General features: G+C 61.4%; 2 protein-coding genes and 1 long non-coding RNA gene across 6 annotated transcripts in view; 1 reads left to right on the plus strand and 2 right to left on the minus strand.

The window, feature by feature from the left end:
• Window positions 1-1,184: 1,184 nt before the first annotated feature.
• On the plus strand, window positions 1,185-11,106 carry TCIRG1 (T cell immune regulator 1, ATPase H+ transporting V0 subunit a3). Of its 2 annotated transcripts, none has more exons than XM_084893761.1 (20): window positions 1,185-1,315; window positions 3,394-3,514; window positions 3,830-3,908; window positions 4,647-4,861; window positions 4,937-5,022; window positions 5,306-5,432; window positions 5,564-5,646; window positions 5,877-5,970; window positions 6,264-6,476; window positions 7,386-7,530; window positions 7,929-8,068; window positions 8,149-8,306; window positions 8,388-8,478; window positions 9,197-9,315; window positions 9,465-9,678; window positions 9,969-10,091; window positions 10,229-10,333; window positions 10,408-10,525; window positions 10,698-10,875; window positions 10,956-11,106. In XM_084893761.1, the coding sequence occupies exons 2-20, from the start codon at window positions 3,398-3,400 to the stop codon at window positions 11,032-11,034; spliced, it is 2,484 nt and encodes an 827-aa protein (XP_084749887.1). In that variant the 5' UTR covers window positions 1,185-1,315; window positions 3,394-3,397; the 3' UTR covers window positions 11,035-11,106. The 2 variants fall into 2 exon arrangements, with proteins under 2 accessions (XP_084749887.1, XP_084749888.1); XM_084893762.1 differs by having other exon boundaries at window positions 1,199-1,302.
• Window positions 11,107-12,952: 1,846 nt separating this feature from the next.
• CHKA (choline kinase alpha) overlaps window positions 12,953-25,729 on the minus strand; it is a 39,139-nt gene continuing 26,362 nt past the window's right edge. For all 3 annotated transcript variants that reach the window (XM_084893770.1, XM_084893768.1, XM_084893769.1), the window contains 9 exons: window positions 23,854-23,967; window positions 21,532-21,665; window positions 21,109-21,213; window positions 20,163-20,221; window positions 18,601-18,688; window positions 17,717-17,825; window positions 16,164-16,270; window positions 15,023-15,104; window positions 12,953-14,016 (listed from right to left, as the gene is read on the minus strand). In XM_084893770.1, coding sequence (XP_084749896.1) covers window positions 13,957-14,016; window positions 15,023-15,104; window positions 16,164-16,270; window positions 17,717-17,825; window positions 18,601-18,688; window positions 20,163-20,221; window positions 21,109-21,213; window positions 21,532-21,665; window positions 23,854-23,967 — 858 coding nt within the window. In that variant the 3' untranslated portion in view covers window positions 12,953-13,956. The remainder of the gene's footprint in view (window positions 14,017-15,022; window positions 15,105-16,163; window positions 16,271-17,716; window positions 17,826-18,600; window positions 18,689-20,162; window positions 20,222-21,108; window positions 21,214-21,531; window positions 21,666-23,853; window positions 23,968-25,729) is intronic.
• Window positions 21,952-23,831, minus strand: LOC311627352. Its single transcript, XR_014795894.1, has 2 exons — window positions 23,458-23,831; window positions 21,952-23,208 (listed from the first exon to the last, which is right to left on the minus strand). It is a non-coding gene; the product is annotated as an uncharacterized lncRNA (long non-coding RNA).

A 25,729-nucleotide genomic window follows, 5' to 3' on the forward strand; every position in this document is an offset into this window, starting at 1 on the left:
CCTTCCCCAGCTCAGGCCCAGGGATCCCCTCTTCCCAGGTCACTGCTGACCCGGGGCCGGGCTGGACCCCAACACTGGCCAGGGCTTACCCAACCCCCAGCCCAAGGGACAGCACAGAAACGAGAAGTAAGCGGAGACCCAAGGGGAGCCACCCCCGCTGGTCCTGGGCAAAGCCTGCCAACAGGAAGTCGCCAAAGGGGCTTAAAAGCCCCAAATCACTGACCAGAGCCGGCATTAGAGAATGGGCAGAGCCTGTCGGCACACAGGCAACCAGTCGCTCATTAAACCCTGTCCGCCCCTGACTGGTTCTCTCCCTCCCTGCGCCACGACTGCGGCCCCAATGCCCCTGTGAACAGTTTGCGTCCCTGCACCCAGCAGTGTGGCCCTGAGACCCCCTCCCCCCATCCACACACACACACACACACTGTGCTCTGTGCTCGTGTTGAGGGTTCTCTGCTCCGGGAACAGCCCCATCATGTTCCAGATACCCGCCCTGGGGCGCTGACCTTGGCTATGCCTCCGTCTCCAGCCCTGGTTCCATCACTCACTCCTGCCCTCAGTGTGACTCTCGGACCGCCAAGCTGAGGGGCCCCTGGGCCCCAGGGGATATGGTCCTGGTTGTCCGCAGTGCAGGCAGCTGGGTGGCTGTGAGCCCGATCGGTGCTGGGACATGATGAACCCCCGAATTGAATCAGCCAGGTCCCTGGGACCCCCCCCCCCCCGGGACACCCCAACAGCATTGCCAGCACACGCTGGGGACAGGGCCAAGTGGAACAGCCTTGCCTGGCCCTCCGTCCTGCCGTGTTTGAGGAAAGAGGCCCAGAGCTGCAGCCATCCAGCCGGGCGCAGGGCGCTCCATGGCGGCAGAGGCGGGAGTTGGGAGGACGGGCCCTGAGGCCTCACTGAGGCGGGTGGAGAGCGGGGGAGCAGGCCGGTCTCGGAACCTCGGCGGATCGCGGACCCCAGGCCTGAGGGGGTTGGGGTCCATCAGCCATAGGCCTCTGGGTGGTGGGGATCCCATTCTCTGGCCCCCAAGCTGGGCCTGGGCTCAGCAGACGCGCCCGGCTGGCGGCGGTCAGTGTGTCCCCATGCCCCACGCCGCCCAGAATTGTTTCCCAGCTTCTGGCGAGAAACCGGAGCTGGGGCCGGAGCCCGGGGAGGGGACTGGGGCGGGAACAGCTGGCCCCGCCCCCTCGGTCCGTCCCGCCCAGGAAAGTGAGCTGGTGGCGCCGGGCCGGTGTCTCAGAGCCGGGAACGCGGAACACACAGCCCGAGCGGCCCACTGTGCCTGAGCCGAGCCGGGTGAGTGGTGGAGGTGGGTGCTCCCGCAGGGTGAGACGTTGCTGGGGGCGACTGGGAGGAGGAGGAGGAGGAGGAGGAGGAGGAGGAGGAGGAGGATGGGGTGTTCACAGCTGCTGAGGACCGAGCCCGGCTCTGCCAGGCCTGGTGGCACTCGGAGTTTTTCTCCCACCGCGTCTTCTTGGAGGGAGCGACCCATTTTACAGATGGGGAAACTGAGGCCCACCCAAGTAGGAAGAAACAGAGTTTGAGGCAAGTGGGGCTCAGAGCCCGCCATCCTGGAGGAGGAGGGGCTGACCTTCTCCAGCCCAGCTCATCATCGGTCGTGCACCAGGGGCTCCGAGGACAGGTCTGGCCTCAGCCTCCAGCCTCCCGAGGGACCGGGGAGGGAGGAGGGCAGGGAGGGAGCACTCTGGACTCGGAAGGGTGCAGGACAGAGGCATCTTCGTTTGCTCCTTACCCAGGGCTGGGTGCCTCTGGCGCTGGCCCGTAAACACTGCAGGGGCCAGGGGGAGGGGCAGGTTGTGGGCCAGGGAAGGGTCTAGCTGTAAGGTGACCAGACATCCCACTTTTGGCGGGACAGTCCCTATTTTTAACAATTTGTCCCGCGTCCCACAGCGTTTTAAAGGACGCAGGACAAATTGTTAAAAATCAGGACGTCTGCTCACCTTCATCCAGCCAGGTGTCTACCTCCCCACGCCCACCACAGCTCGTCCCACTCCGGGCAAGGCCAGGCCCGCACGGGTCAGGGCCACCGCTGTCCTTGCCGCGGCTGATGCTCAGGGCTGCAGCGCCCCCAGCCTGGCTGGCCTCCTCCAGCGCCGCCTCCCTCACCGCGGCCGCCGAGCTTAGATGAGATGGTGTGGGCGGAGGGATTACATGGGGTGGGGTTCTGGGGGTCTGGCCATCTCCCCAGCCAGGCCCTGTCTGCTGAGGGTGGCCAAGTCCTATTTCCCTAAGGTGACCAGAGGTCCCGATTTTTAACAATTTGTCCCCCGTCCCGTGGCATTTCAGAGAGGACCAGAGACTCCCCCAGGTCACGCAGCCAGGGGCACGCTCCTCAGATAGTTCCCGAGCCTCGGGGCATGGAATCCAGCCGCTTCCCACACGATCCTCCTCCGGTCCCTGAGCCGCCTCGGCCGTTCCCTCCTCCCGGTGGGCTGCCTTCCCCATTTAGACTCTGTGAGCCGGCCCCGAGGGAGGAAGTGCCCGCTCAGCCGCCAGGCACTTTGGCGCCAAACCTGCACCCTCCGAGGGGCTTTCACTGGTGTCTGTCCCCATGCCCGGCTGAGAGCTGAGCCAGCCGAGCCCACAGGAGGGGCAGTGGCTGGCCCCGGACCCCGAGGGCAGCAGCCGCGGGCCCTGGCTCGTGGGCGGGGGCAGCGCAGGCCCGTCGGAGGCCGCGGGGACCTCCCCCTGCGGGCGATTGAGCAAGGCCCCGCGAGGCCCTTCCGCTCCTTTTAAAGTTCCACAGTTTCACTTTCAATGGTTTCAACACCGGGAAGGCTGCCCCGCCCACACACAGCGGTGCCGCCAGGCAGCCAGGCCTCGCACTGTCCCCGTTCACTAAGGTCCCTCTCGGCCCCGGCCCGCCCTGAGCCCCGGGAACCAGCCCAGCCCTCGGCGCACACAGACGCGCGGGGAGGGGCGGGGAGGGCTCAGCCGCTGTGGAGACAGGCCCGAATCCGCCTGTCCCTGGGGTAGAAAGACAAGGACTGGGGACCAGTGAGGTCTGGGGCCCTGGGGCCCAGGAGCAGTGGCCGTGGGACCCCAAGGCTGAGTAGGATCCAGGGTGAGGGCAGGTCACAGACGAGGGACAGCGGGAGCAGAGGTCAGGAGCCGGCAGGGCGGAGGGAAGGGGTCTGGGATGAGGCAGAGCCAAGCCAGGAAAGAGCTTGACGTTGGGCTGTGGGTCAGGATGTGGGCCAGGCTACTTCCTATGTGGCCCGGCACCCCATCGCGCCTTCCCGGGCCTCAGTTTCCCCACCCGTCAGGTGGGCGTGGGGCAGGACCTGTGGGATGATGGGAGCTGAGGTGCACGGACCTCCCGCTGTGGCCGGCCTGGCTGAGCCCCGCGCCCTGTCCGCCCCCCAGGACCATGGGCTCCATGTTCCGGAGCGAGGAGGTGTCGCTGGTGCAGCTCTTCCTGCCCACGGCTGCCGCCTACACCTGCGTGAGCCAGCTGGGCGAGCGGGGCCTCGTGGAGTTCCGAGACGTGAGTGGCCGAGGGTGTGGGGAGGGCCCCGCTGGCGGACAGCCACCCCCCGTGGCCCAGCCCCGCTGGGACCCTCGGCCTCGGCCACAGCCGCCTGCTCCCGGGAGGGCCGCTTCTCAGTGAGGCCGCCGCGGCCTGGCCCGGGGCAGCCAGACCCCCTGGCCCCGCCGTGCCGCCTGGCGGGTGGGGCCGGTCTGCCTCCCGCGGGCCCCGGAGGGTCACTGTGCGCCGCGCCCTCTGGGGGAGGCAGCTGCAGCCGGGGGCTGGGGGCGGGACCTCCCCACTCCCCCCAGACTGACTCCTCCACAACCGCAGCTCAACGCCTCAGTGAGCGTCTTCCAGAGGCGCTTCGTGGGCGACGTGCGGCGCTGCGAGGAGCTGGAGAAGGCCTTCAGTGAGTGGCCCGGCCGGCCGCGGGCTTCCTGGAGGAGGAGGGGGGCCGGGCGTGAGAGGGAGAGTCGGGGTCGCCCCGGGGACGGCAGGGAAGGGAGAGCCAGGCTGGGCCCCCAGAGCCAGGAGAGGCGGCCGGAGCTGAGGGGACGGGTCCGCTCCTGGGAGCAGGGGGCCGAGGCCAGGGCAGCGGCCTCGGACTCTGTGTGAGAGCCCGAGCCTGTCCTTGGGGCCGCCGTGCTTTCTGAGCGCGAGCAGTTCCCTCGGCCGCAGGCGGACGGGGTGGGCAGGGGCCGGGTCCAGGGTCAGCTCCTTAGTGCTGGGCCAGAGGGCGCTCGGCTCTGGTGCCACTCCGGCCCCTCACCACTCCCCCTGGAGGAGCCTGTGGTGGGGATGGAGCTTGGTGATCGCTTATAAGTACCCAGGCGGGTTCTGTGCGGCCTCCGGGAGCTCATGTCCCCGGTGGGTCTCCCTCGGCCTGCCCGGGAGCCCCCGGGGGGAGCCGGCCGGCCGGGCGTGGCCGGGGGGCTGGGGAGAGCCGACTCCTGAGCTCGGGAGCCGAGCAGACGTGTGGCGCTGGAGCTGTGCCCTGGGGGACCCAGTGAGCCAGTTTGAGGGCGGCCAGTGGATTTGGGGTTGCCTTTGGGATCCCCTAGACACTAACCAGCCTTGGCTGATCGAGGCCGTTCGCGGTGGGGGCTCCCCGTGGCCGGTCTCCCTGACGCCCCTCCCTCTGCCCCAGCCTTCCTGCAGGAGGAGGTGCGGCGGGCGGGGCTGGCCCTGCCGCCCCCAGAGGCCGGGCTGCTGGCGCCCCCGCCCCGCGACCTGCTGCGCATCCAGGAGGAGACGGACCGCCTGGCGCAGGAGCTGCGGGACGTGCGGGGCAACGAGCAGGCGCTGCGGGCCCAGCTGCACAGGCTGCGGCTGCAGGCGGCCGTGCTGGGCCAGGGCGCCTCGGTCAGTGCCCTCCGGCCGGCGGGGCGCGGGGAGGGGGGGCTGCCAGGCCCCGGCTCACGGCGCCCCCACTCCTAGTTGGCAGCCACCTCCACGGATGGCCCCTCCGAAAGGACCCCCCTGATCCAGCCCCCCAAGGGACCCCACCAGGACCTGAGAGTCAAGTAAGTGAGGGGCAGCTGCGTGCCCTTTCCCGCCACCAGGGGGCCTGAGCGGTGGGGCCAGCCAGGGCTCCTGTGCAGTGCTCACTGCCCCGCCTCCTCCCTCCTCCCTCCGGCCCGGGGAGTCCTCCTGTCCGGCCCTGGCCTGAGGGGGCCTTGCCTCCCCGCCGGGGGCAGGGCAGGGTGCCTGGCTGGCCAGCACGGCCAGGGCCTGGCCTCAGGTGGCCTGGCCGGGGCGATGCAGGGGGGCGGGTAGGAGCGGCCCCTCAGCCCGCCTGGCCGGCAGCTTCGTGGCAGGGGCCGTGGAACCCCACAAGGCCGCCGCCCTCGAGCGCCTGCTCTGGAGGGCCTGCCGGGGCTTCCTCATCGCCAGCTTCCGGGAGACCGAGCAGCCGCTGGAGGACCCGGTGACGGTGAGCAGATGGGGACGGCGAGGGGGGCGGCGATGGGGGAGGCGAGGGGGGGCGGCGAGGGGGACGGACGGCGAGGGGGACACGGGGCTGGAGGGTGGAGCCTGGTGAGCTGAGCCCCCTCCCTCTGGCAGGGCGAGCCTGCCGCCTGGATGACCTTCCTCATCTCCTACTGGGGCGAGCAGATTGGGCAGAAGATCCGCAAGATCACCGACTGGTGAGCCTCCGGGGGCTGGCCGCGGTGGGCGCCCTGGGCAGGGACCCTGCCCCCAGGGGCCGCGGTGGGTGCCCTGTGCGGGGACCCTGCCCCCGGGGGCCGCGGTGGGCGCCCTGTGGGTGCCCAGGGACAGAGCCCTGCTGCCCCGGGAGCTCCCTCTGGCCTCAGCTCCAGCCTCCGCACGCCTGGCCGCCGGCCCCCCTCACGCCTCCGTCCTGTCCTCCCTGCAGCTTCCACTGCCACGTCTTCCCGTTCGAGGAGCAGGAGGAGGCCCGCCAGGCAGCCCTGCAGCAGCTGCAGCAGCAGAGCCACGAGCTGCGGGAGGTGGGCGCCCGCCGGGCCTGGTCCACCCTGTGCCCCCTCCTCCCCGCCCCCTCTCCCCGCTGACCTCACGGCCCCGTCCCGCTCCCCCCACCCCCCTGCTCCTGCTGACCCCGCGGGCAAGTCCCACTCCCCCCTGCCCCCGCTCCCCGCTGACCCCCAGCCTGCGCCGTCCTCTCTGCTGACCCCCGGCCTGTGCCTGCTCCCCGCTGACCCCGCTGACCCCGCGGCCTGTGCTGTCCTCCCCGCTGACCCCCGGCCCGTGCTGTCCTCCCCGCCCGCTCCCTCCGGCGCAGGTGCTGGGCGAGTCGGAGCGCTTCCTGAGCCAGGTGCTGGGCCGGGTGCAGCGGCTGCTGCCGCCCTGGCAGGTGCAGATCCGCAAGATGAAGGCCGTGTACCTGGCCCTCAACCAGTGCAGCGTCAGCGCCACCTACAAGTGCCTCATCGCCGAGGCCTGGTGTGCCACGCGCGACCTGCCCGCCGTGCAGCAGGCCCTGCACGACAGCTCGGTGAGCCTGGCGGGTCTGCCCCCCTCCCCCCCCCGGCCGCCTGTCTGCCTCACACACTCCTCCTCCCAGCTCTCTGCCCTCCCCAAGGGGTCCCCCTGGGTGGCCCTGACGTCCCGGAGCCCTTGGCTGGGCCACGGCACCTTGGCGGCCTCTGGGCGGGCACTATATCAGAAACCAGGTTCAAGTCCAGGCTCCGCAGGCACTGGCCCTGACCTATCGCAGACCGAGCTGCAATGACCCTGCCTCCAGGGGTCGCTATAGCGCGCACACACACAGGCCGTAGCGCGCACACACAGGCCATAGCGTGCACGCACACACGGGCCATGGCGCACGCACACACAGGCCGTAGTGTGCATACACATAGGCTGTAGCATGCACACACACAGGCCATAGCTTGCACGCACACATGGACCGTGGTGTGCACACACACACACACACACACACGGACTGTGGCGCGCGCACACACACGGGCCGTAGTGTGCACACACACAGGCTGTAGCATGCACACACACGGGCTGTAGCATGCACACACACAGGCCGTAGCTTGCACGCACACATGGACCGTGGTGTGCACACACACAGGCCATAGTGTGCACACACACACGGGCCGTAGCGCGCACACACAGGCCGTAGTGTGCACACACACAGGCTGCGGTACCGAGTCAGTGCTCACAGGTGGCAGTGGGCTCCCTCTCCCGGGCCGCCTAGATGAGCCACAGTGGATTTCGGTTTTCCAAAGGATTCTGGTCCGTCTGGGGTCTGGCTCTCCCTCCACCCTGGCTGCACAGAGAAGGGAGGGCTGCCCACTGCTCCATGTCTCCATCGGGGCCTGGCTGGGGGGGTCAGAGGGTCCCTGAAGGCCCAGTCTCATCTGTCCGTCCGTCCGTCTGCCTGCCCGGCGGACGCCAGAGCGAGGCGGGCGTGAGCGCCGTGGTCCACCGGATCCCCAGCCGGGACATGCCGCCCACGCTGGTCCGGACCACCCGCTTCACCGCCAGCTTCCAGGCCATCGTGGACGCCTACGGCGTGGGCCGCTACCAGGAGGTCAACCCCGGTGAGAGCGGCCCCGGCCGTGGTGGGAGCCCGGGGTGGCGTGCACACTGGGCCTGCCCGCCCCCTGCAGGCGGAGGGGCCCAGTCCCCGTGATCCCCATCATGTGGGGGTGGTATGGGGTGTTCACCCAGCACCCCCTGGTGGAGCTTACAAAGGGACGGAGCCCAGTCCCTGCAGCAGGAGTGGCCTGGGTTTGGGGTCTGGCTCCCTCCCCTCAGGACGTGCCCTGAGCCTCAGCCGTCTCACCTGTAAGATGGGAGTCAGAGCGGCTTTGGGAAGGGGCGGCAGACCGTGGGCCCGGGGCCGGGGCGCGCTGTGTCTCCGGAGCCGGGCGGAGGCCTCGGGCACCCCGTGCCGGATGCACTCGGCCGCGGGTCCCTGAGCGCCGCTCTCCCGCAGCGCCCTACACCATCGTCACCTTCCCCTTCCTCTTCGCCGTCATGTTCGGGGACGTGGGCCACGGGCTGCTCATGTTTCTCTTCGCGCTGGCCATGGTGCTGGCTGAGGACCGGCCGGCCGTCAGGGCGGCAAAGAACGAGGCGAGTGAGGGCGGTGGGGACAGGGGAGGCTGGGGGGGGGGGGGGGGTCTGGGCCTTGTCTCACAGCCACCGCACCCCAGATCTGGCAGACCTTCTTTGGGGGCCGCTACCTGCTCCTGCTCATGGGCCTGTTCTCCGTCTACACCGGCTTCATCTACAACGAGTGCTTCAGCCGCGCCACCGTCATCTTCCCCTCGGGCTGGAGCGTGGCCGCCATGGCCAACCAGTCCGGCTGGAGGTGAGCCCGCCGCCCCGCCCCGGGGCCCCGCCGCCCGCCCCGTCCGCACCCCCTTGATCACCCTGCCCGCTGTTGCCACAGTGACGATTTCCTGGCCGACCACCCGCTGCTCTCCCTGGACCCCAACGTCACCGGCGTCTTCCTGGGGCCCTACCCCTTCGGCATCGACCCGGTGAGTCCCGGCCGGGCCCCGGGGCCGCGGGTGAGCAGGAGGGCAGCCAGGCCTGGTGCAGGGTGCGGGGTCCGGACCGAGGAGGGGCCTGCTGACTGGCGCTTCCGGCAGCCACCGAGCGGGGGCTGTCCGAGTGATGGCGGCACTGGGCCACTGTGAGCCGCCTTGGTGCCTGGCTGTGTGGAGCCCTGTATGTGCAATGATTTAAAAAAAACACAACAATAGATTTCTTTATTGATTTCAGAGAAGGAGAGAGTGATAGAAATATCAATGATGAGAATCATTGATGAGAGAGAATCATTGATCGGCTGCCTTCTGCATGCCCCCTACTGGGGATCGAGTCTGCAACCCTTGGCCGGAATCGAACCTGGGACCCTTCAGTCTGCAGGCTGACGCTCTATCCACTGAGCCACGCCGGCTAGGACTGCAATGATTTTTCATTTCTGTGACATCTCCACGAGGCACACCTCAGCACCATTCCCACTTACAGAGGAGGCGGAGGAGGCACGGGAGGTCACCCAAGGTCACCGGGTTAGGAAGAGCTGGGGATGGCCAGGTTGTCTGGCCGTGTGTGTGCTCCTCCCCAGTGCTCTCTGCTGCCTCGGGGGGTGGGGGGTCAGGTGACAGATGGTGCTGAGGCCTAACGGGGACAAATAGGCTGGGGAGAGTGACGAGGGCAGGAGGCCCCTGCGTGACGCCTGTCCCTCCCGCCCCCCAGATCTGGAGCCTGGCTGTCAACCACCTGAGCTTCCTCAACTCCTTCAAGATGAAGATGTCCGTCATCCTGGGCGTCACCCACATGGCCTTCGGGGTGGTCCTGGGCGTCTTCAACCACATGTGAGCCGAGGCTGCGGCGGGGGCGCGGGGACCGCGGGGCCAGGGGGCGCGGGGGCCGCGGGGCCGAGGCTGCGGTGGGGGCGCGGGGCCGGGGGGGTGCAGGGACCGCGGGGCCGGCGGCCGGTGACTCGGCCCCTGTCCCGCCGCAGGCACTTCGGCGAGTGGCACCGGCTGGTGCTGGAGACGCTGCCGGAGCTGGTCTTCCTGCTGGGCCTGTTCGGCTACCTGGTCTTCATGGTCGTCTACAAGTGGCTGCGCATCTCGGCGGCCGGTGCCGCCACCGCCCCCAGCATCCTCATCCACTTCATCAACATGTTCCTCTTCGCCCGCAGCCCCACCAACCGGCCGCTCTTCCCCGGGCAGGTGGGCTGCGGCCTGGGCTCACAGCCCTCCGCGGCCTGGCCGCCGGGCCCCACGGAGCGGCCGAGGGTCCTCTGAGAAGCAGGGAGGCGGCCTGAGCTGAGAGGCGGAGGCCCGGGGACGTGGAGGCTCCCAGCGAGGTGGCACAGGGTCCTGGAGGCCTGGCCCCTTCTCCCCGAGGGTTCCTGACACAGCGAGGTCCCCCTGCTCAGTGAGGGGCTGGGGGAGGAGCGCAGTGCGGGCTCCCTGGGCGTGTGGCTGCAGGGGCACCTGACCCAGCCCCCTCCCCGCAGGAGGCGGTGCAGTCTGCACTGGTGGTCCTGGCCCTGGCCACAGTGCCCGTCCTGCTGCTGGGCACACCCCTGTTCCTTCGCTGGAGTCACCGGCGTCACTTGAGGCGGACCCTCCAGCTGCAGGTAGGGGTGTTGCAGGGAGGTGGGGCCGCTGCCAGCCTGAGACCCACCGCGCCCTGTGCATGGCGGTGGGCAGGCAGCGGGGGCAGTGCGGGCCTCTCCGGGCGGGCCTGCCCACGCTGCCTACGCCCCATCCCCAGGAGGAGGACAAGACGGGGCTTCTGGACTCAACCGATGCGTCTGTGGCCGGCTGGGGCTCCGATGAGGAGAAGGCGGGGCACCCCGGGGACCACGAGGGAGCCAAGGTGGGTGTGGTGCCTTCCTGAGGGGGGGGGACCTGCTGGCCCGCCTGCCCCTCACTATCCCCCTCCCCGCTCAGTTTGTGCTCTCCGAGGTGTTCATGCACCAGGCCATCCACACCATCGAGTTCTGCCTCGGCTGCATCTCCAACACGGCCTCCTACCTGCGCCTCTGGGCCCTGAGCCTGGCCCATGCCCGTGAGTGACCGGCGTGGGCGGGGCCACGGTGACGTCCGGCTCCAGCCGGCACACACAGCCGCCGGCGGGGTGGCCTGGGCGGGCCACTTCTCTGGGCCTCGGGGTCCCCTCTGGACGCGGGGGGGGGGGGGCACCCCGGCCCTGGTCTCCACCGCCCGCTCCTCGCCCTCAGAGCTGTCGGAGGTCCTGTGGGCCATGGTGATGCGCATCGGCCTGGGCATGGGCCGGGAGATGGGCGTGGCGGCCGTGGTGCTGGTGCCCGTCTTCGCCGCCTTCGCCGTGCTGACCGTGGCCATCCTGCTGGTGATGGAGGGACTCTCGGCCTTCCTGCACGCCCTGCGGCTGCACTGGTGAGTGGCCGCCGACTGCTGGGCGGCTCCGGGCAGGGCCAGGCCAGGCCTTCCCATCACCAGCTCCCTTCTCACGCCAGGGTGGAGTTCCAGAACAAGTTCTACTCGGGCACCGGCTACAAGCTGAACCCCTTCACCTTCGCCGTGGAGGACCAATAGCGCCCCCTGTGGCCATGCTCCCCCGCAGCTTGCCGAGTGGAGCAGGAAAGGAATAAAGAGGAGGAAGTCCCAGGACTGTGTCTGGGTCCTGTCTGCAAAGCAGGGGCTGGGGAGGCTGGGGTGGCAGGGCTCTGGGCCGCGGGCGTGGGCTGGTCCTGCCGTGAGCCTCTTTCGGTTTCATGGACCCCGTGGCGGCCTCTTCGCCTGCCTCTTCCATCCTCCTTGGCAGCTGAGGGGGTGGGAGGCACCGGCCCATGACCAAGGGCCTTGAGAGGTTGGGGAGAGAGCCCATGAGCCCATCTGTAAGAAGCTGACTCTTGTGTGGACCAGGGAGGGGTGTTCCCTGCACATGCGAGGCCAGGGGAGTGAGCTTCCTGTCCTTGAGGGTGTGCAAGCTGGCTGCGAGAGAATGCTTGGGATGCCCTGGGTGTGAGGGATGCCTGGCACGAATTGGCCAATGCTCCATATGGGGAGGGCAGTGCTGTTGGACACCAGAGGCCACGGTCCTGCAGGGAAGGGTCAGAAAGGGGGCGCAGGCAGACTCCAGGCCCCGTCTCCGTCCTGGGAGGCTTTGGCAGCCAGACCTGCTCCCTGGAGGCTGTCCTTCGGCTGGTGAGGCGGGTGGTCTGTATCTTACTGACTTGGACCCCCACCTCCACCCCTGGGAGGCAGAGCCAGTGCTTCCCAGAGGCCTCTCTCCAGCTGGACGGTCGGGAACAAAGGCCGCTTTGAGGCTAGGCGCCCTGGGCGCAGTGAGCCTGGGGCCTGGCCCCTCACTGGGGCGCTCCTCTGGCAGCTGCCAGGAGCCTGGCCCTTGGGAGCCGGGTGGCAATCCCACATGCCTGGCAGATGTGGCTGAGAAACCATGACGGCCGTCTAGTGAGGCAGAGAAAGCGTGGGAGACTGGGGCTGCGAGGGTTAAGCCCAGACCCCAAGCCTTACACCTCCCTGGGGAGCAGCTGGGCAGGCCTGCAGGGTGGGGTGTCGAGGAACCCTGACATTCTGGGAGCTGGTGTGTGGGGTTTTGTGAGGAGGTGTGGCCTAGGGAGACGCTGGCTGGCACATGGATGGCTGGCAGCCTGGCTGTGGGTCTGGCTGCCGCGGGCCAGCTTGTGCCAAGCACTGCACTGGGCACTCCTGGGCAAGGTCGTCAGGAGACACAGGGACGTGGGTCACCCACACGGGCGGCAGGCCTGTCCTGCCGTCTAAAGCAGAGGACACCGAGTGGAGAAGCCGATGTCAGGAATAGGCGCACGTAGGAAGAGGGAGGCGCCGGATGTGGAGGGGGGGGGTCTAGAACGGCACTGGTCGTTTGCGCGGATGTGAAGAAGCCCGTCATTGGAAGACCTGGCCCCGAGCATCTCAGCGGGAGAGTCAGCAACAAGCCTGGCAAGCCTGGCGTGGCGGGAGGGGAAGGCTGGGGTGGGGACGAGGCCTGGCCTGTGGGCACAGGGAGTTGGAAGCCATGTGTTAAATGAGCTCTCACGTAGCTCAGTATCATTTATTGCTTGAACATTAAATCACGCTTCCCTGGTTAAAGTTTAAATGTCCACAAGGTGAACAGCGGGCAGTCTCCCAGTGGCTGCACTGCCGTGTCCCCTCTGCCCGGGCGGCCAGCGCGCCAGAGCAGACGCCGGTGCACGTACTGGGCCGCCGTTGCATGACTCGGTCAGAAGTGACAACTGGCCCCGACTGCTTTGGCTCAGTGGATAGAGCGTTGGCCTGCAGACTGAAGGGTCCCAGGTTCAATTCCGTTGAAGGGCATGTTCCTTCGTTGCGGGCACCTCCCCAGTAGGGGGTGTGCAGGAGACAGCTGATCGCTGTTTCCCTCTCATAGATGTTTCTAACTCTATCCCTCTCCCTTCCTCTCTGTAAAAGAAAAAAAATCAATATTAAAAAAAAAAGTGACAGCTGAAGATGGAGTTTTATTTTTTTATTGTTTGTATAGTACAATCTCTGTGGTAGCAGGACTATATGCACAGAAATAATTCAATAAGAGTTCAGGTTTAAAAAATTTATCCCAAAGGATATCTAACATATACAAATTTCACAGCTATACTCTACCCACGCCCCACGCCACACAGGCCGCTGGTCCCACCTGGAGGGCGCCGGGGTGTCAGAGCAGTGAGGGTTGGCCACCGAGGGCACAGCCAGGGTTTGTGCTCCTCCTGGGGGCCCGGGCACACAGCCCTGTCACAGATGGCCAGCTCCAGGCTGCAGTCGTGGAGAAGTGGCTGCAGGGAGGGGCCCTGGTCCCGTGGAAGGCAGGGCCTGCACACCCCCTCACTGCCCTTCGAGGCAGGGTTAATAAAGCAACATTCGGTGAGGAGGGCGAGGCAGAGCCACCCCAGGTGGGGAGAGATCTGTCCGTACAACTGAACGCACTACAGTCCTAGGAGCCACATCCATCGCACGGAGAGGCAGCTTCGCAGCCGCGTGCCTACTGCTGCTTGAGCTTCAGCCATTCGGACCGAAGGGTGAAGGAACAGCTCCGGAGACGAGTGGCAGGTCACGTCTGTTCTGTCCCCGTCACCTCAGGAGGGAGCGGTGTCTACACGCTGTTACCTACAGAGCCGCGCAGGGCTCCCAGCGGGGTCAGTCCTGTAAAGCAGCAGCAGTGACAGGCGCCGAGGGGCCTGGGCTGCTGCACGTCCGCGCAGGCGGGCCTGCCTACAGGAATCCGAGCTATCGCTATTGCACTACTCAACTGTGTTTCCGCTGCCGAGCTCGTCAGAGGCCTAGTGAGTCGTAAACAAGATATGAAATAAATGTTATCAAGTTTAATACAGTCTTTGTATCATACACATCTGCATGCGGCAGCAGCCACCCAGCTTCTCGCCGCAGGGACAGCAGTCGGAGCGGAGGCCCCGTGGCTCGGCGCCCCATGCAGTCCAGGACGGAGTGTCAGGAGTCCTCCCGCGGTCACACCCCCAGCTTCCTCTTCTGGTGGAAATAGGCGTCAAACCTCGCCTGGGCGTAGTCCTGCGAGACAGAAGCACAGAGGCTCGACCCGGGCTCCTGCCCACCCGAACGCTGCTTGGATCCTGCCCGGGAGCCACCTGTTCCAGAGACATCTCCTCCCGCTGCTGGCAGTGTTCCCCCCACACCTTCATCTTACGGTACCCACCTGGCCCCGCCACCCAGACAGGACTTCCCCTGGTTCCCCACTCATCTCCTCCAAGTGTTCACGACACTGACGGACGGACTTAACAGAGGCTCCCCTTTAGAGCAGAAAGTCCGTGTGCTCGCAAGCACAAGGCAAAAAAGTCTCCTTTGTCTCCGTGTCATTGACCATGACTCCATATTGGCTTTAAAAATCCACACTTTCCCTCTTCTCCCCTCAGCACCCGTCACCCGCTCCCCTCTACCCCTCAGCACCCATGTACCCCCTGCCCTCTGCCTCCCAGCACCTGTGTGTTCCCTAACTTCTGCCGAGAAGCAGCAATCATCCTGATACGAATCAGGAGGAAAATGGCAGCTGTGCCAAAGCAAGGTGCTCACTCGACTTGTGTGTGCCCGGCCCCGGACACCGCCCACACTCATGGAGGTAACGACAGGGTCTGTGACCAAGACAGCTCTTCAGGTCGGGATAAAACGTGCCCATGAGTAGGCTGTCTAACGCAGCACAGCTCCCAGCCAAGGTGAGGCTGGAGACAGAAAGGAGTGGTGACAGACGTGTCCCTGTGTCATGAGAGACCAAGGCTGGGGCTACCTCTCCCGTCTGCACCTCTGCAGCCCCTGTCAGAACCAGAGGCCCACACGGCACTTCTCTGTGCGGGGGAGGCCTGCTGCCCGGGGCGAGGCAGGCCCACAGGGACGTGCCTCCGCCGGAGGGGCTTCAGTGACCGCCGCTCTGCTCCCTGCCCGCGGAGCCTGCTGGCCGGGCCAGTTCAGGGGCTCCCGGGGACGGGAACCGCATGGGACACTGCCCCGCGCTCACACCAGGCAGCCTTTCCCCGGGAGGAGAGAAGAGCGCTCCCAGACATACCATGTAGCCAAACTCGATGGAGGAGATCTTGGCCTGCACGATGGACCACAGCGCCCAGAAGAAGTGGGAGGCCAGGGCAAACCTGTAACACGGAAGCAGGAAGCACGTGAGGAAGCGCGTGCACCGAGGGCCCGGGAGGGCTTTCTGCTGGGGGCATCCTAACTCAGCCCACTCCTCTGGGCGCGGCCGCCTGGGCAAGCTCAGGGGGCTGATGTCCCATGGCCACAGCGGGAGCACCGCAGCCTCTGACACGTGTGAACACGCCAACTGCCTGTCCCGGGCACATGGAACGGAGGCCCTGGCGGCCATGCCAGTGAAGCCTGGGCGCCACTGACTTCCACGCTGTGCTGCCCTGTAAGCGGGCACACATCAGCACCTGCACACATCACCGCAAGAGGAGAAACCACAGGCCTCAGAGCTCACGGCCCGGCCCAGGAGGCAGGACCCCCTCGCCCCCTCCTCCCTCACGGAAGTGAAACCAAGCACAGGAGAGTGAGCCAGTGCCCCCACCCCCAGGCTGCGCCACGCCTGTTAGAGTCCAAATTCTCACCTCATGCCTTTGGGCCTTGTGCAAGTGAACAGTGCCAGTCCCAGGACTGCTCTGGCTCGCTCACTAAACCAGCCTGTCCGCCTGGCAGTCCCCACTCGCCGCCCGGGTACCACCCTGCTGTGCGGGTCTCTCCACCTCTCTCCTATTGCCACCTGGCTAGAACCAGGAAGGGCAGCTTATGCTGCCGGTGGCACCAGGGGTGGCGTGCTCGGGAAAGGGTGTGGACATGCCCGAACCATGCAGAGGTGGTCCGGGACGGGGGGCAGACAGTACAAGTTACTTGGAAAACAGGCGGTATTTAACCATCTCCTAGGAGACGTGTATTAGACGGCACCTCCCGTCATGAGCCTGAGGCAAGTGCACAGGCCGGCTGGCAGCAGCCCCGCCCAGCTGAGTCTTCGGCCTGCGCTGCCCTCCCGAGGGCAGACCGTTCCCCTCGCCTGCCGACCCTGAACACGCTGGGCCGAGAAGCGCCGGTGTCCTGTGTCTGACAAAGCACAGGGCTGAGGGATGTGCGGTAGAGCTTACAGGAGGCACCCACCACACTCCAGAGCAGTGAGCCACCTTCACAGATCAGCAAGGGGAAATTACCTATTGACTTCAACCAGCATTTCTTCTTCTCTAATGAACTTCTCTTCACTACTGAGGTTTTCAAACTCATGTGGGAATGCAGCCAAGTAACTGGAAATGAAATGGAGCTAAAAAGAAAAAAGAAAAAAAGGTCAGGACCAGTGATGGCTGAACACAGGCGCTGTCCAAAGCTTCGGTGGAGCACACACGTCTAGGCGGCAGAGAAGCCTGCGGAGGCTGGCCTGCCCTGCCCACCGCCCTGCCCTGCGGCCCAGGGCACCGGGGGCGCCTGTCGGCAGTCACTGGCCCCGTCAGAGCTCTAATGGCCCATGTTGTCTTGCCGACCGCACAGGAACCTAAGGCTACTTCTGGAGACAGTAATTCAGTTGGAATCGTTTTATTCTCATCAAAACTCATGCTTCCCACCGCCTGGCCGTAGAGCAGGTGAGTCTGCCTCCGGTTCCACGCTGTGCAGCGCTGGTGGGGACAGCTCTGCCTCGCCGCAGAGAGCCGCCTCTGTCCTGCGGGCCCCGGACTGCCAGGAGCACCTGAGGCCAGGCTGCGCCCTCCCCCAGCTTCCTCCCACCGTTCTCACACAGCGGGACCTTGAGGTCCAGACCATCCTGACACTTTGGACAGACTCAAGATCTTCACAGTCAGCCTTAAATATGAACAAAAGAGCTCAGCTGGTATGGCCCAGTGGTTGACCATCGACCTATGAACCAGGAGGTCACAGTTCAATTCCCAATCAGGGCACATGCCTAGGTTGTGGGCTGATCCCCCGTGTGAGGCCTGCAAGAGGCAGCCAATCAGTGATTCTCTCTCATCACTGATGTTCCTCTCTCTCCTTCCCTCTCTGAAATCAATAAGCAAATATTTAAAAATAACACCTATGGCCAGAAGAGAGCCACAGGGTTTTGGGCAGGAGTTACACTCAGCCATAGCCCGAAGCCGAAAGGCTGCGCCCCATCACCGTGCCTCCCTCAGGGGTGGGTCCTCGCACACACCGGCTCCGTGACTGCATCCCTGTCCGCTCCCTGACTCTGTGGGTGCTTCTGAGCAGGCGGGACGTGCGGAGGGCAGGTGTGGAGCCGCCACTGGGTAAGATGGCGGAGGGGGCGTGGTGCACTGCTCCCAGCCCTGCCTGCTTCCTCACCAGCTTACCCTCCGCCCAGAGAGAGGGGTCCCAGGAGGCAGTCCCGTCACGGGGCTCCCTACCTCAGGACGTGACAGAGGACTGTTAACATGGCAGCAGCGATGACACAACAGGAAACATCAGAGATCCCCAAAGGGCAGCCAGAAAGCAGGAGAGAGGCTACACTTTTTAGAAAAAACAATGAAAAGAACTACAAAGGGGCTGTGTTCCCTCTGCCTGAATCCTGGTGTCTCTGGCACAGAGCTGAGCTCCAACGTCAAGTTTGTGTCTACGTTTAATGGGAAAAACTTTTAAAGCAAGAGGGTTTGCCTAAGCATTACACAGTTTAAAAAAAGCATCTTTCCAAATTGTGATGTAAGCAACACTAACACAGAAGGCCGCCTGGGTAATTCATGCTCCAACGTACACCCCGCCTCACCTGCTGCTTCCGGGTGGGGAACTTCCCCAGGTTCGCTCGGAAAAAGGGGAACTTCTCATAGCTGTAATCATACATCCACTCACAGAAATGGTTCGCGATGTCGAAGCCCCTGGAAAAGAGATCAGAAATGCAGAGTGAGGCACCTGCCCACACCAAGCTCCGTTCACGGAGAGGCCGGGTCCGAGCATCTCCTGGCACCGCGCTGGCCTTCCTGAGGCCCCCGAGTACCTGCTTCGGGGCAGGGACAGCCCACGGGGCCACGGAAGCACAAAGCACCTCCGACCTGCCGCTCCGAGCAACTGCTCGAGAGCACTTTCCTGCCATCAGTCTCATACGAAAGGAAATCATCTCTGAGCGAAGGAAGTACCAGATTCTGGATTCTGATCACGCACAGCCCTGCTCCCCTAACAGGAGCCAAGGACGGGCCGCATCCGGCAGGGGACAGAAAGCACTGCTCCCAGAAGAAACTTTGTAACGCACAACCGCATAGTTACCGACTTTCCCCTGAAGTGTTTCATACACATATTCAAATAAAACAGTATGTAAGTGCCCTGGCTGGTTTGGCTCAGTGGATAGAGCGTCGGCCTGGGGACTGAGGGGTCCCGGGTTAGAATCCGGTCAAGGCCACATGGCTGGGTTGTGGGCTCAATCCCCAGTAGGGGGCGTGTGGGAGGCAGCTGATCAATGATTCTCTCTCATCACTGACATTTCTCTTTCCCTCTGCCATCCTCTCTGAAATCAATACAAATGTATATACACACATATATATATATGAGTATGGAAATAAAAACACCATATTACCTGTAATTATTTTCTTTCTTTAAGAAATACACATTTTATTGATAGCATTACAGATATCCCCCATTCCTCCCCTTGTTACTTACCTGTAATTATAACTGCTGTATTCAAAGTCGATGAGCATCAGTTTCTGCTCTTCCGAATTCTCTCCCCCTTCCAGCAGTAAGATGTTACCTGCAGAAAGGTGTGCATGACCCGCTTTCACTCCGGCGTGCGTGTGCGCACAGCCGAAGGTGCCAGTCCTGACCGGCGGAGCGAGGCTCTGAGCCTTCAGGGATGCTGACACAGGCCGAGTCCCGGGTGGCGCTGGAGCAGCATGTGCCGGGGGAAAGGCCAGGGCCCCGTCTATTCACCGCAGCCAGAGGAGTGAGCCGGGCCCTCCCTGGGCTCTCTGGACACGGCCACAAAGGGGAGGCCTTTACGGCGCTCTAGAACTCCGGTTACCCGACACCCCACAGCCCGAGGGGGGGGGGCTGGAAAGCTGGGTCTGTGTCCTCCCAGTGAGGAGAGCAGAGGTGAGGCCACACACCACACCTGGCCCCGCCACGTGGCCCTCACCCTCACCAGGTTTCCTAACCAAGACCACCGACAACATCTGGACACTGTCTTCTGGCCTGGATACTGACCCCAGGCCTACATTCTGAACCCCCCTCCCCACTCTCCACAATGTCCTGCATCTCAGTTCCCATGGGCCCGCCTGGCTCCTCTGCTGGCACTCCCTCTGCAGGGATCCTGCAGGTGGCACCATCTCTAGGCTTCTCGGCACCACCTGTTTCCAGGGCCATGGAGAAGTGGGCAGATGCCCACAGAGCGGACCCACGCACGCCCCCCTCTCACACACACACACACTGCCATCGCGGGCAGCTGCCCTCCCGCCCACACAAACTGGCTGATGTGTCCACATGGCGCCTGATCAGACTTGGCTGGCAACGACCAGCCAATTACTAAAAGGCACTTCGGCTTACATTGAGGTCTTACTGATGACTTGCTTCAATAGAGACTGTTCTCAAAATTAAAACCAACGGCTCAGCCTGGCCAAGGGCCCAGAGGTGGATGGCAGGGCAAAGCAGAAGTCAGTACAGGCATGAACTAACGTTCCACAGGAGGTGGCTCTGACATGCTGCAAGGGGCCGCTCTGGGTGGGGTGGCCCTGACGGACCGAAGCAGTGGACTGCCTTGTCCTGCTGGTCCAGGCTGCAGCCAGTCCAGACAGGCGTCACACTGCACAAGCACAGACTTAGGAAGCTGAAGCCTTTATCCCACCTCGCAGTTTAAGTGAATATTCTGTTTTTCCTGAATATATTGTTTTTTTTACAGAAATGGGATGATATTCTACATGTTTTCCTAAAATATGCTTTTCTCTTTCAATATATCCTGGAGGTTTTCTATTGGCCTGTATAAAATTCAACCTCTTTTTTCCCCCCCTTTTGAGAATTCTTATGAATTTATTTGAGCCAAATTCATGACATGCTGAGAAGCAAGATTTCTAGTGCTCCCTCTTCCTTTTTAATAGTTATGCTACACTTCATGTCTGGCTGTGCCGTAAGTTAATGCCTCAAATCCTCTCTCTCCTGCACACCTGGCACCTGCTGTACACCCAGAGGCCACCTTTTAGTGCACACGCACACATAATGGAGGCAAGTCTCACCTTCTTGACAGTCATTATGACAAAATACAACTGGAGATGGAGTGGATTCAAGCAGTGATCTGGAAAAGAAAGGGTTTGCCGTTACGTACCAAGCTTTTAAGAAGTCCAATGCAAACAGCCCTGCCGTCTCAACACCACCCCCCCCCCCCCTGCCCCCGTATCAGTGCCCCACACAACACGGGCCTCTGCGTGACGTCTGTCGCTGTGGAACTGTCCTGCGTGGGCCAGGCTCCAGGACGGCCTGCCCTCAGCCTCTCCCTCTCCTTTCCTCTCCTCCTGCAGTCCCTCCTCTGAGAGCCAGACTGGCCACTGACCAGAGCGCATCGCTGTTTTGGCCTCTCGATTCCTTGAGAACACTTATCACAACTTAACATTCTCTATTTTCTTGTTTTTGTCTCTCTTGATGGAACAGAAGGGCCTTGAAGAAGGCCTTGGTTACCAATCACAAAGCCCAGCTCAGCAGACTCTCACACCCTGCGTACTAAAGGTGTAAACACTCGCACTCGGGGCACGTGTGCTGAGTCTGCACCCCCAGCCTCTGAAGACTCCATATGGCGTCTATTCAGACAGCGATGTCAAGCGTCTTCCTGTATCTCCCCGCAGCGTGGGGCGCACGGTCCCCGCACTGGCTCCCACTCCCAGTCTGTCCCCATGGCTGCTTGTTTTGGTTTTGTTTCAGAAAAAACTACTACCCTGGTGCACTGCTGCCACAGCCAGCCACCGTGCCTGCGGGCCTGCACTCCCGCCACGTAACCTCTGTGAGTGAACAGCAAGTGACATCACTCCTGTAACACCCACCAGGTGACAAACCCACTGCATAAAGCCATCCTGCAGAGCAGCCGGAATGCAGGCCCCGAGGCAATGCTCAGCAGGCGATCACTGACGGCTGTGCCGGTGACATTTCTGGATGCTGCTGTCAGGGTAGAAAACAGACGCACTCACTGACCTCAGGTTCTCCAGCTCCAAGGGCAGGTTGTAACTGAGGAATTTGTGCAGCTGCTTCACCTTGGCTCCCTCGGTGAATTTAATCCTCAGCACTTGATTCAGGTACCTTGCAGAAGGAGAGAACAGAGAGCATTGCTCAGGCAGCTGGTCCCGGGTTCCAGTTCAATGTAACCACCGGGTCTCCGTGGGGGGACAGGGAAGGGCATGCGGCCCAGGCGGCTGAAGCACACTTCCTGCCCATCCGCCTTTCAGTGGCGTTTCTGCAAGTCTTTCCTGGTCCGGGAACTGATTCTGACGTGGAAGCAAGATCTATCCACGAGGCATTCCCCACCAGCTAAAGCTGCACACAGCAGACAGAGGAATCGCCGCTGGCACCCGGGGCTGCCGCTGTAAAACTCAGTCAGAGAAGGATGTGACCACTCACTTTTCCATTGTGCCAAACAGCCATTTCGGTTCCTTATTGAATGGCATCTTCATACCATGAAACGTGGCCATCTTCTCAGCTATTTCTGCAGAAATATTTGGCAAACTTAATTCTTCAGTCTCTAATCGTCGGCTCTGGAACAAAGAAAGGTTTTAGAAATGGCATTTATCCAGGTAACCTAAGAAGTGTGAGCTCAACGGGAACCGGTTTGGCTCAGTGGATAGAGCGTCGGTCTGCGGACTGAAAGGTCCCGGGTTCGATTCCGGTCAGGGGCATGTACCTTGGTGGCGGGCACATCCCAAGTGGGGGATGTGCAAGAGGCAGCTGATCGATGATTCTCTCTCCTCGATGTTTCTAACTCTCTATTCCTCTCTCTTCCTCTCTGTAAAAAACCAATAAAATATATTTAAAAAAAAAAAAAAAAAAGTGTGAGCTCACACTCTCTCAGGACGAGAAGCCAGGTTTTGAGGGTGTCTAAGTCTCAGCTAACACACAAAACTCCCTTAAGAATGGGCACTGTGCCCGAAGATGGTGACACACTAACTGCCATGGCATTTCTTTCTTTCTTTGTTCAGTATATTTGTACTGATTTTCAAAGAGAGGAAAGGAGAAGACAACCGAAACATCAATTATGAGAATCACTGACAACCTGCCTCTTACTATGCCCCTCCTTGGAATCCAGCCTGCAACCCGGGCATGTGCCCTGACCTAGAATCAAACCATGCCCTCCTGGTTCACAGGGAGACACTCACCCACTGAGCGACGTGGGCCGGGTGTCAGGGCAGACCACCTTCAAAGGTCCAATTCGTTTTGAAATTTTAAAGCTGAAAGTCCTTCTCCCTCATAATTTGTGCCGCCCTCTGCTGACCCAGCACTAAAAGTATGCTCCCGCCTCCACGCAAAGAAACCAGGGCTTCCGCGGTTCCGGTGACCGCATCCAGCTCCTCTCCAGCCGGAGCAGCCAGTCCGCTGACAGGGAGGGGTGGTGGCCAGCAGTGCTGTCAGCTCGGCTGAGTCCCATCCCACTGTTCACAGCGGGGTCCTGGCCTGCGGACGGGTAGGAAGGCTCTCAAGAAAAAGGTGCCCAGCAAGTGGGACTTCCCCAGCTTTCCCACCGCAGCCCGAGGCCAAGTGCGTGTGGCTGCCTTCCCACAGCTGTTCACAGGAGCTCAGTGACCTAAGACTTGTCTATCTGCTTAGAAATGCTTCCCCATAGAAACCCAGAGACATTTCTCTGAAAGTCCAAAGTGAGGCATGGCTCAGTGGTTGAATGTCAATCTATGAACCAGAAAGTTCAATTCCCAGTCAGGGCACATGCCGGGCTGTGGGGTGGGCAGTTAGAAGCTGATCAATGATTCTCTTTCATCACTGATGTTTCTCTTCCCCCCTCTCCCTTCCTCTCTGAAATCAATGAAAATGTATTAAAAAGTAAGAAAATCCAAAGGGGGATGGCACAGGGTGAAGAGCGAGTGTCCTCAGCTAGGAAACGGCCCCCTGCTCCCTTTCTGGCTTCGGTACTCACTGCAAACTACACGGCCAAGGGCACACTGCTTACACCCTGTGCCTCGTTCCAGTGTCTGTAAAATGCCAACATGCCATGAAATTCCTGACAAGGCTGCTCTGAACCAGCTCAATGCGGCGAGTCTCCGGGCCGGCACCTAACCAGCGCATTTCTTTCTTTCTTTTTTTTTTTTTTAAATATATTTTATTAATTTTTCACAGAGAGGAGGAGAGAGGGATAGAGAGTTAGAAACATCGATGAGAGAGAATCATCGATCAGCTGCCTCTTGCACACCCCCTACTGGGGATGTGCCCGCAACCAAGGCACATGCCCTTGCCCGGAATCGAACCCGGGACCTTTCAGTCCGCAGGCCGACGCTCTATCCACTGAGCCAAACTGGTCCCGGCTAACCAGCGCATTTCAACAAGCAGCAGGTGCCCTGTGATTCAGACCACGGCCAGTCAAGCTGTCTCTATCCAACTCTGGATCCTCCACAATGACCACACTATGCTAGGAACAGGGCACGCAGCTGTCAGTGGCAGGCCACGGTGGACTAATGAAAGAAGCTCACTCAGCTTCCCAAGCTGCTAAAGAGTGATGGCAGCCATGGCTGGTGTGGCTCATCGGTGGGCATTGTCCCTTGTCCCCAAAGGTTGCTGGTTGAGTCCCAGTCAGAGCACATGGCCGCTATGGGCTCAGTCCCTGGCAGGGGTGTGCAGGAGAGCTAAATGATGTTCCTGTTCTCACATCCACTGTTTCTCTCTCTCAAAATCAATTTTAAACATAAAATTTAAAGTTAAAAAGAGAGAAAGACATCTTACCGGGATGAACTGCTCCAGGCGGCCTTGCGGAAAGATGCCATAGAGCTTCGGCCCGAGCGACCTCTCTGCGAGAATGGCGAACATGACGCTCTCCAGAACCATGGCCTCAGTGCCCTGAAACACCAACAGCGCAGACGTCAGAGGGCTGACTGGGCCAGGCTCAGAGTGCTCCCCACGAGCAGTGTCACCGGATCCCGCACCAACTCTAAGATCGGCATTATCATCACCCATATTTAATATGAAGAAAGAGGTTAAAAGACCTGGATTTGTAAGATCCATGTTCAAAGCACTATACAGATGAGACTTAAAATTAACTTTAATTAAGGTCACTGACTCAAAAGACGGGACAACATCTATCAATCCTTTATGGCTCCTGTTAATTTTAAAGCTTGTGAGAGTCCCACCCTGGGCATCTTGTCCAAGGTCACAGACCGCCATGCTGGTGAGGGCAGACAGTGCTGGGTGGTAAGCGCAGGGCCAAAGCCTGCCGGCTGCCTGGGCTGTTACAGTGAGCTTCCGATCACTCATTCAGATCAGGGGTCTGTTTTCTGGCCCATGAGCACCTGCGCCTGGAGCATTCGAGGTTTCTACTTTCTCCTATCATCCCCGATCTTCTCCTCTGCCATTTAATGTTCTTGCCAAAACATCTATGATTCTGTCCTAAAAACGAATGTAGATCTAGAATCATTTTGCCTTCAAAATCCATGTTTTGGATTCAATTCAAACTATTCCTTAGTTCTCTTCTCTCAGGCAGCAAGTTACAGGTTAAAAGTTTCCATCTGTTGGGGTGAAGACATGGGAAGTTAGCCAGAGGAGCGCCCGAGTCTCTCAGAGCCTTTCAGCAGGCATCTCGGAAAGTTCTTTCAGGGGCGGGAGTTTCCACCTCACCCCTCGGTAAGAGCCGTGCTGCTGCGCTGCTGGGGGCCCAGGATCGGTGCCCAGGTGGACAGCTTCAGGTCACGTTGAAGCACCATCAACCGCCGCCACAGAGACAGGCTCATGGGCGCCACAGCCGCTGAAGCGAGCCCTGTTCTGTGGGGGGGCCCTCACAGCTGAATGTCACAGCCCATCCTTGCAGCCATGGGCCTCAGGGTAAATCTCTCCCACTGATATGCCAGGAGCAATTAAGTCAGAAATGAAGGATACACTAACTGAAATGAAGAATAATTTACAGGGAATCAACAGTAGAGTAGATGAAGCTGAGAATAAAAACAGCAACTTGGAATATAAAAAAAGCAAAAAACACCCAATCAGAATAGCAAAGGGGGAAAAAGAATTTAAAAAAGACAAGGATAGTATAAAGGAGCCCCGTGACAACTTCCATTTGCCAACATTTGCATTCTGGAGGTGCAAGGAGGAGAAGAGCAAGAATCTGAAACCATATTTGGAGAAAACGGTTAACTTCCCTAAGCTGGTGAAGGAAGCAGACATACAAGTCCAGGAAGCACAGAGTCCTAAACGAGATAAACCTAAAGACACATCATACTTAAAACACAAAGCGTTAAAGACACAGAGAGAATCTTAAAAGCAGCAAGAGAAAAGCAGTTAAGTTACCTACAAAGGAGCTCCCATAGGACTGTTAGCTGATTTCACAACAAAAAGTTTGCTGGCCACAAGGGACTGACAAGAAAGACTTAATGTTATGAAAGGCAAGAAGTTACAACCAAGATTATTCTATACAGCAAAGCTATCATTTAGAATGGAAAGACAAAGTTTCCCAGACCAGAAAACCCTAAAGAAGTTAGTTCATCACCACCAAACCAGTATTACATGAAATGTTAAAGCATCTTCTTTAAAAAATTTTTAATTTATTAATTTTAGAGGAAGGGAGGAGGAGAGAAACATAAAAACATCAATTATTTTCCACTTATTGATG

Source organism: Pipistrellus hanaki (genome assembly GCF_964339955.1).
Source record: "Pipistrellus hanaki genome assembly, chromosome: 9".
In the NCBI taxonomy this organism is placed as follows: Eukaryota; Metazoa; Chordata; class Mammalia; order Chiroptera; family Vespertilionidae; genus Pipistrellus; species Pipistrellus hanaki.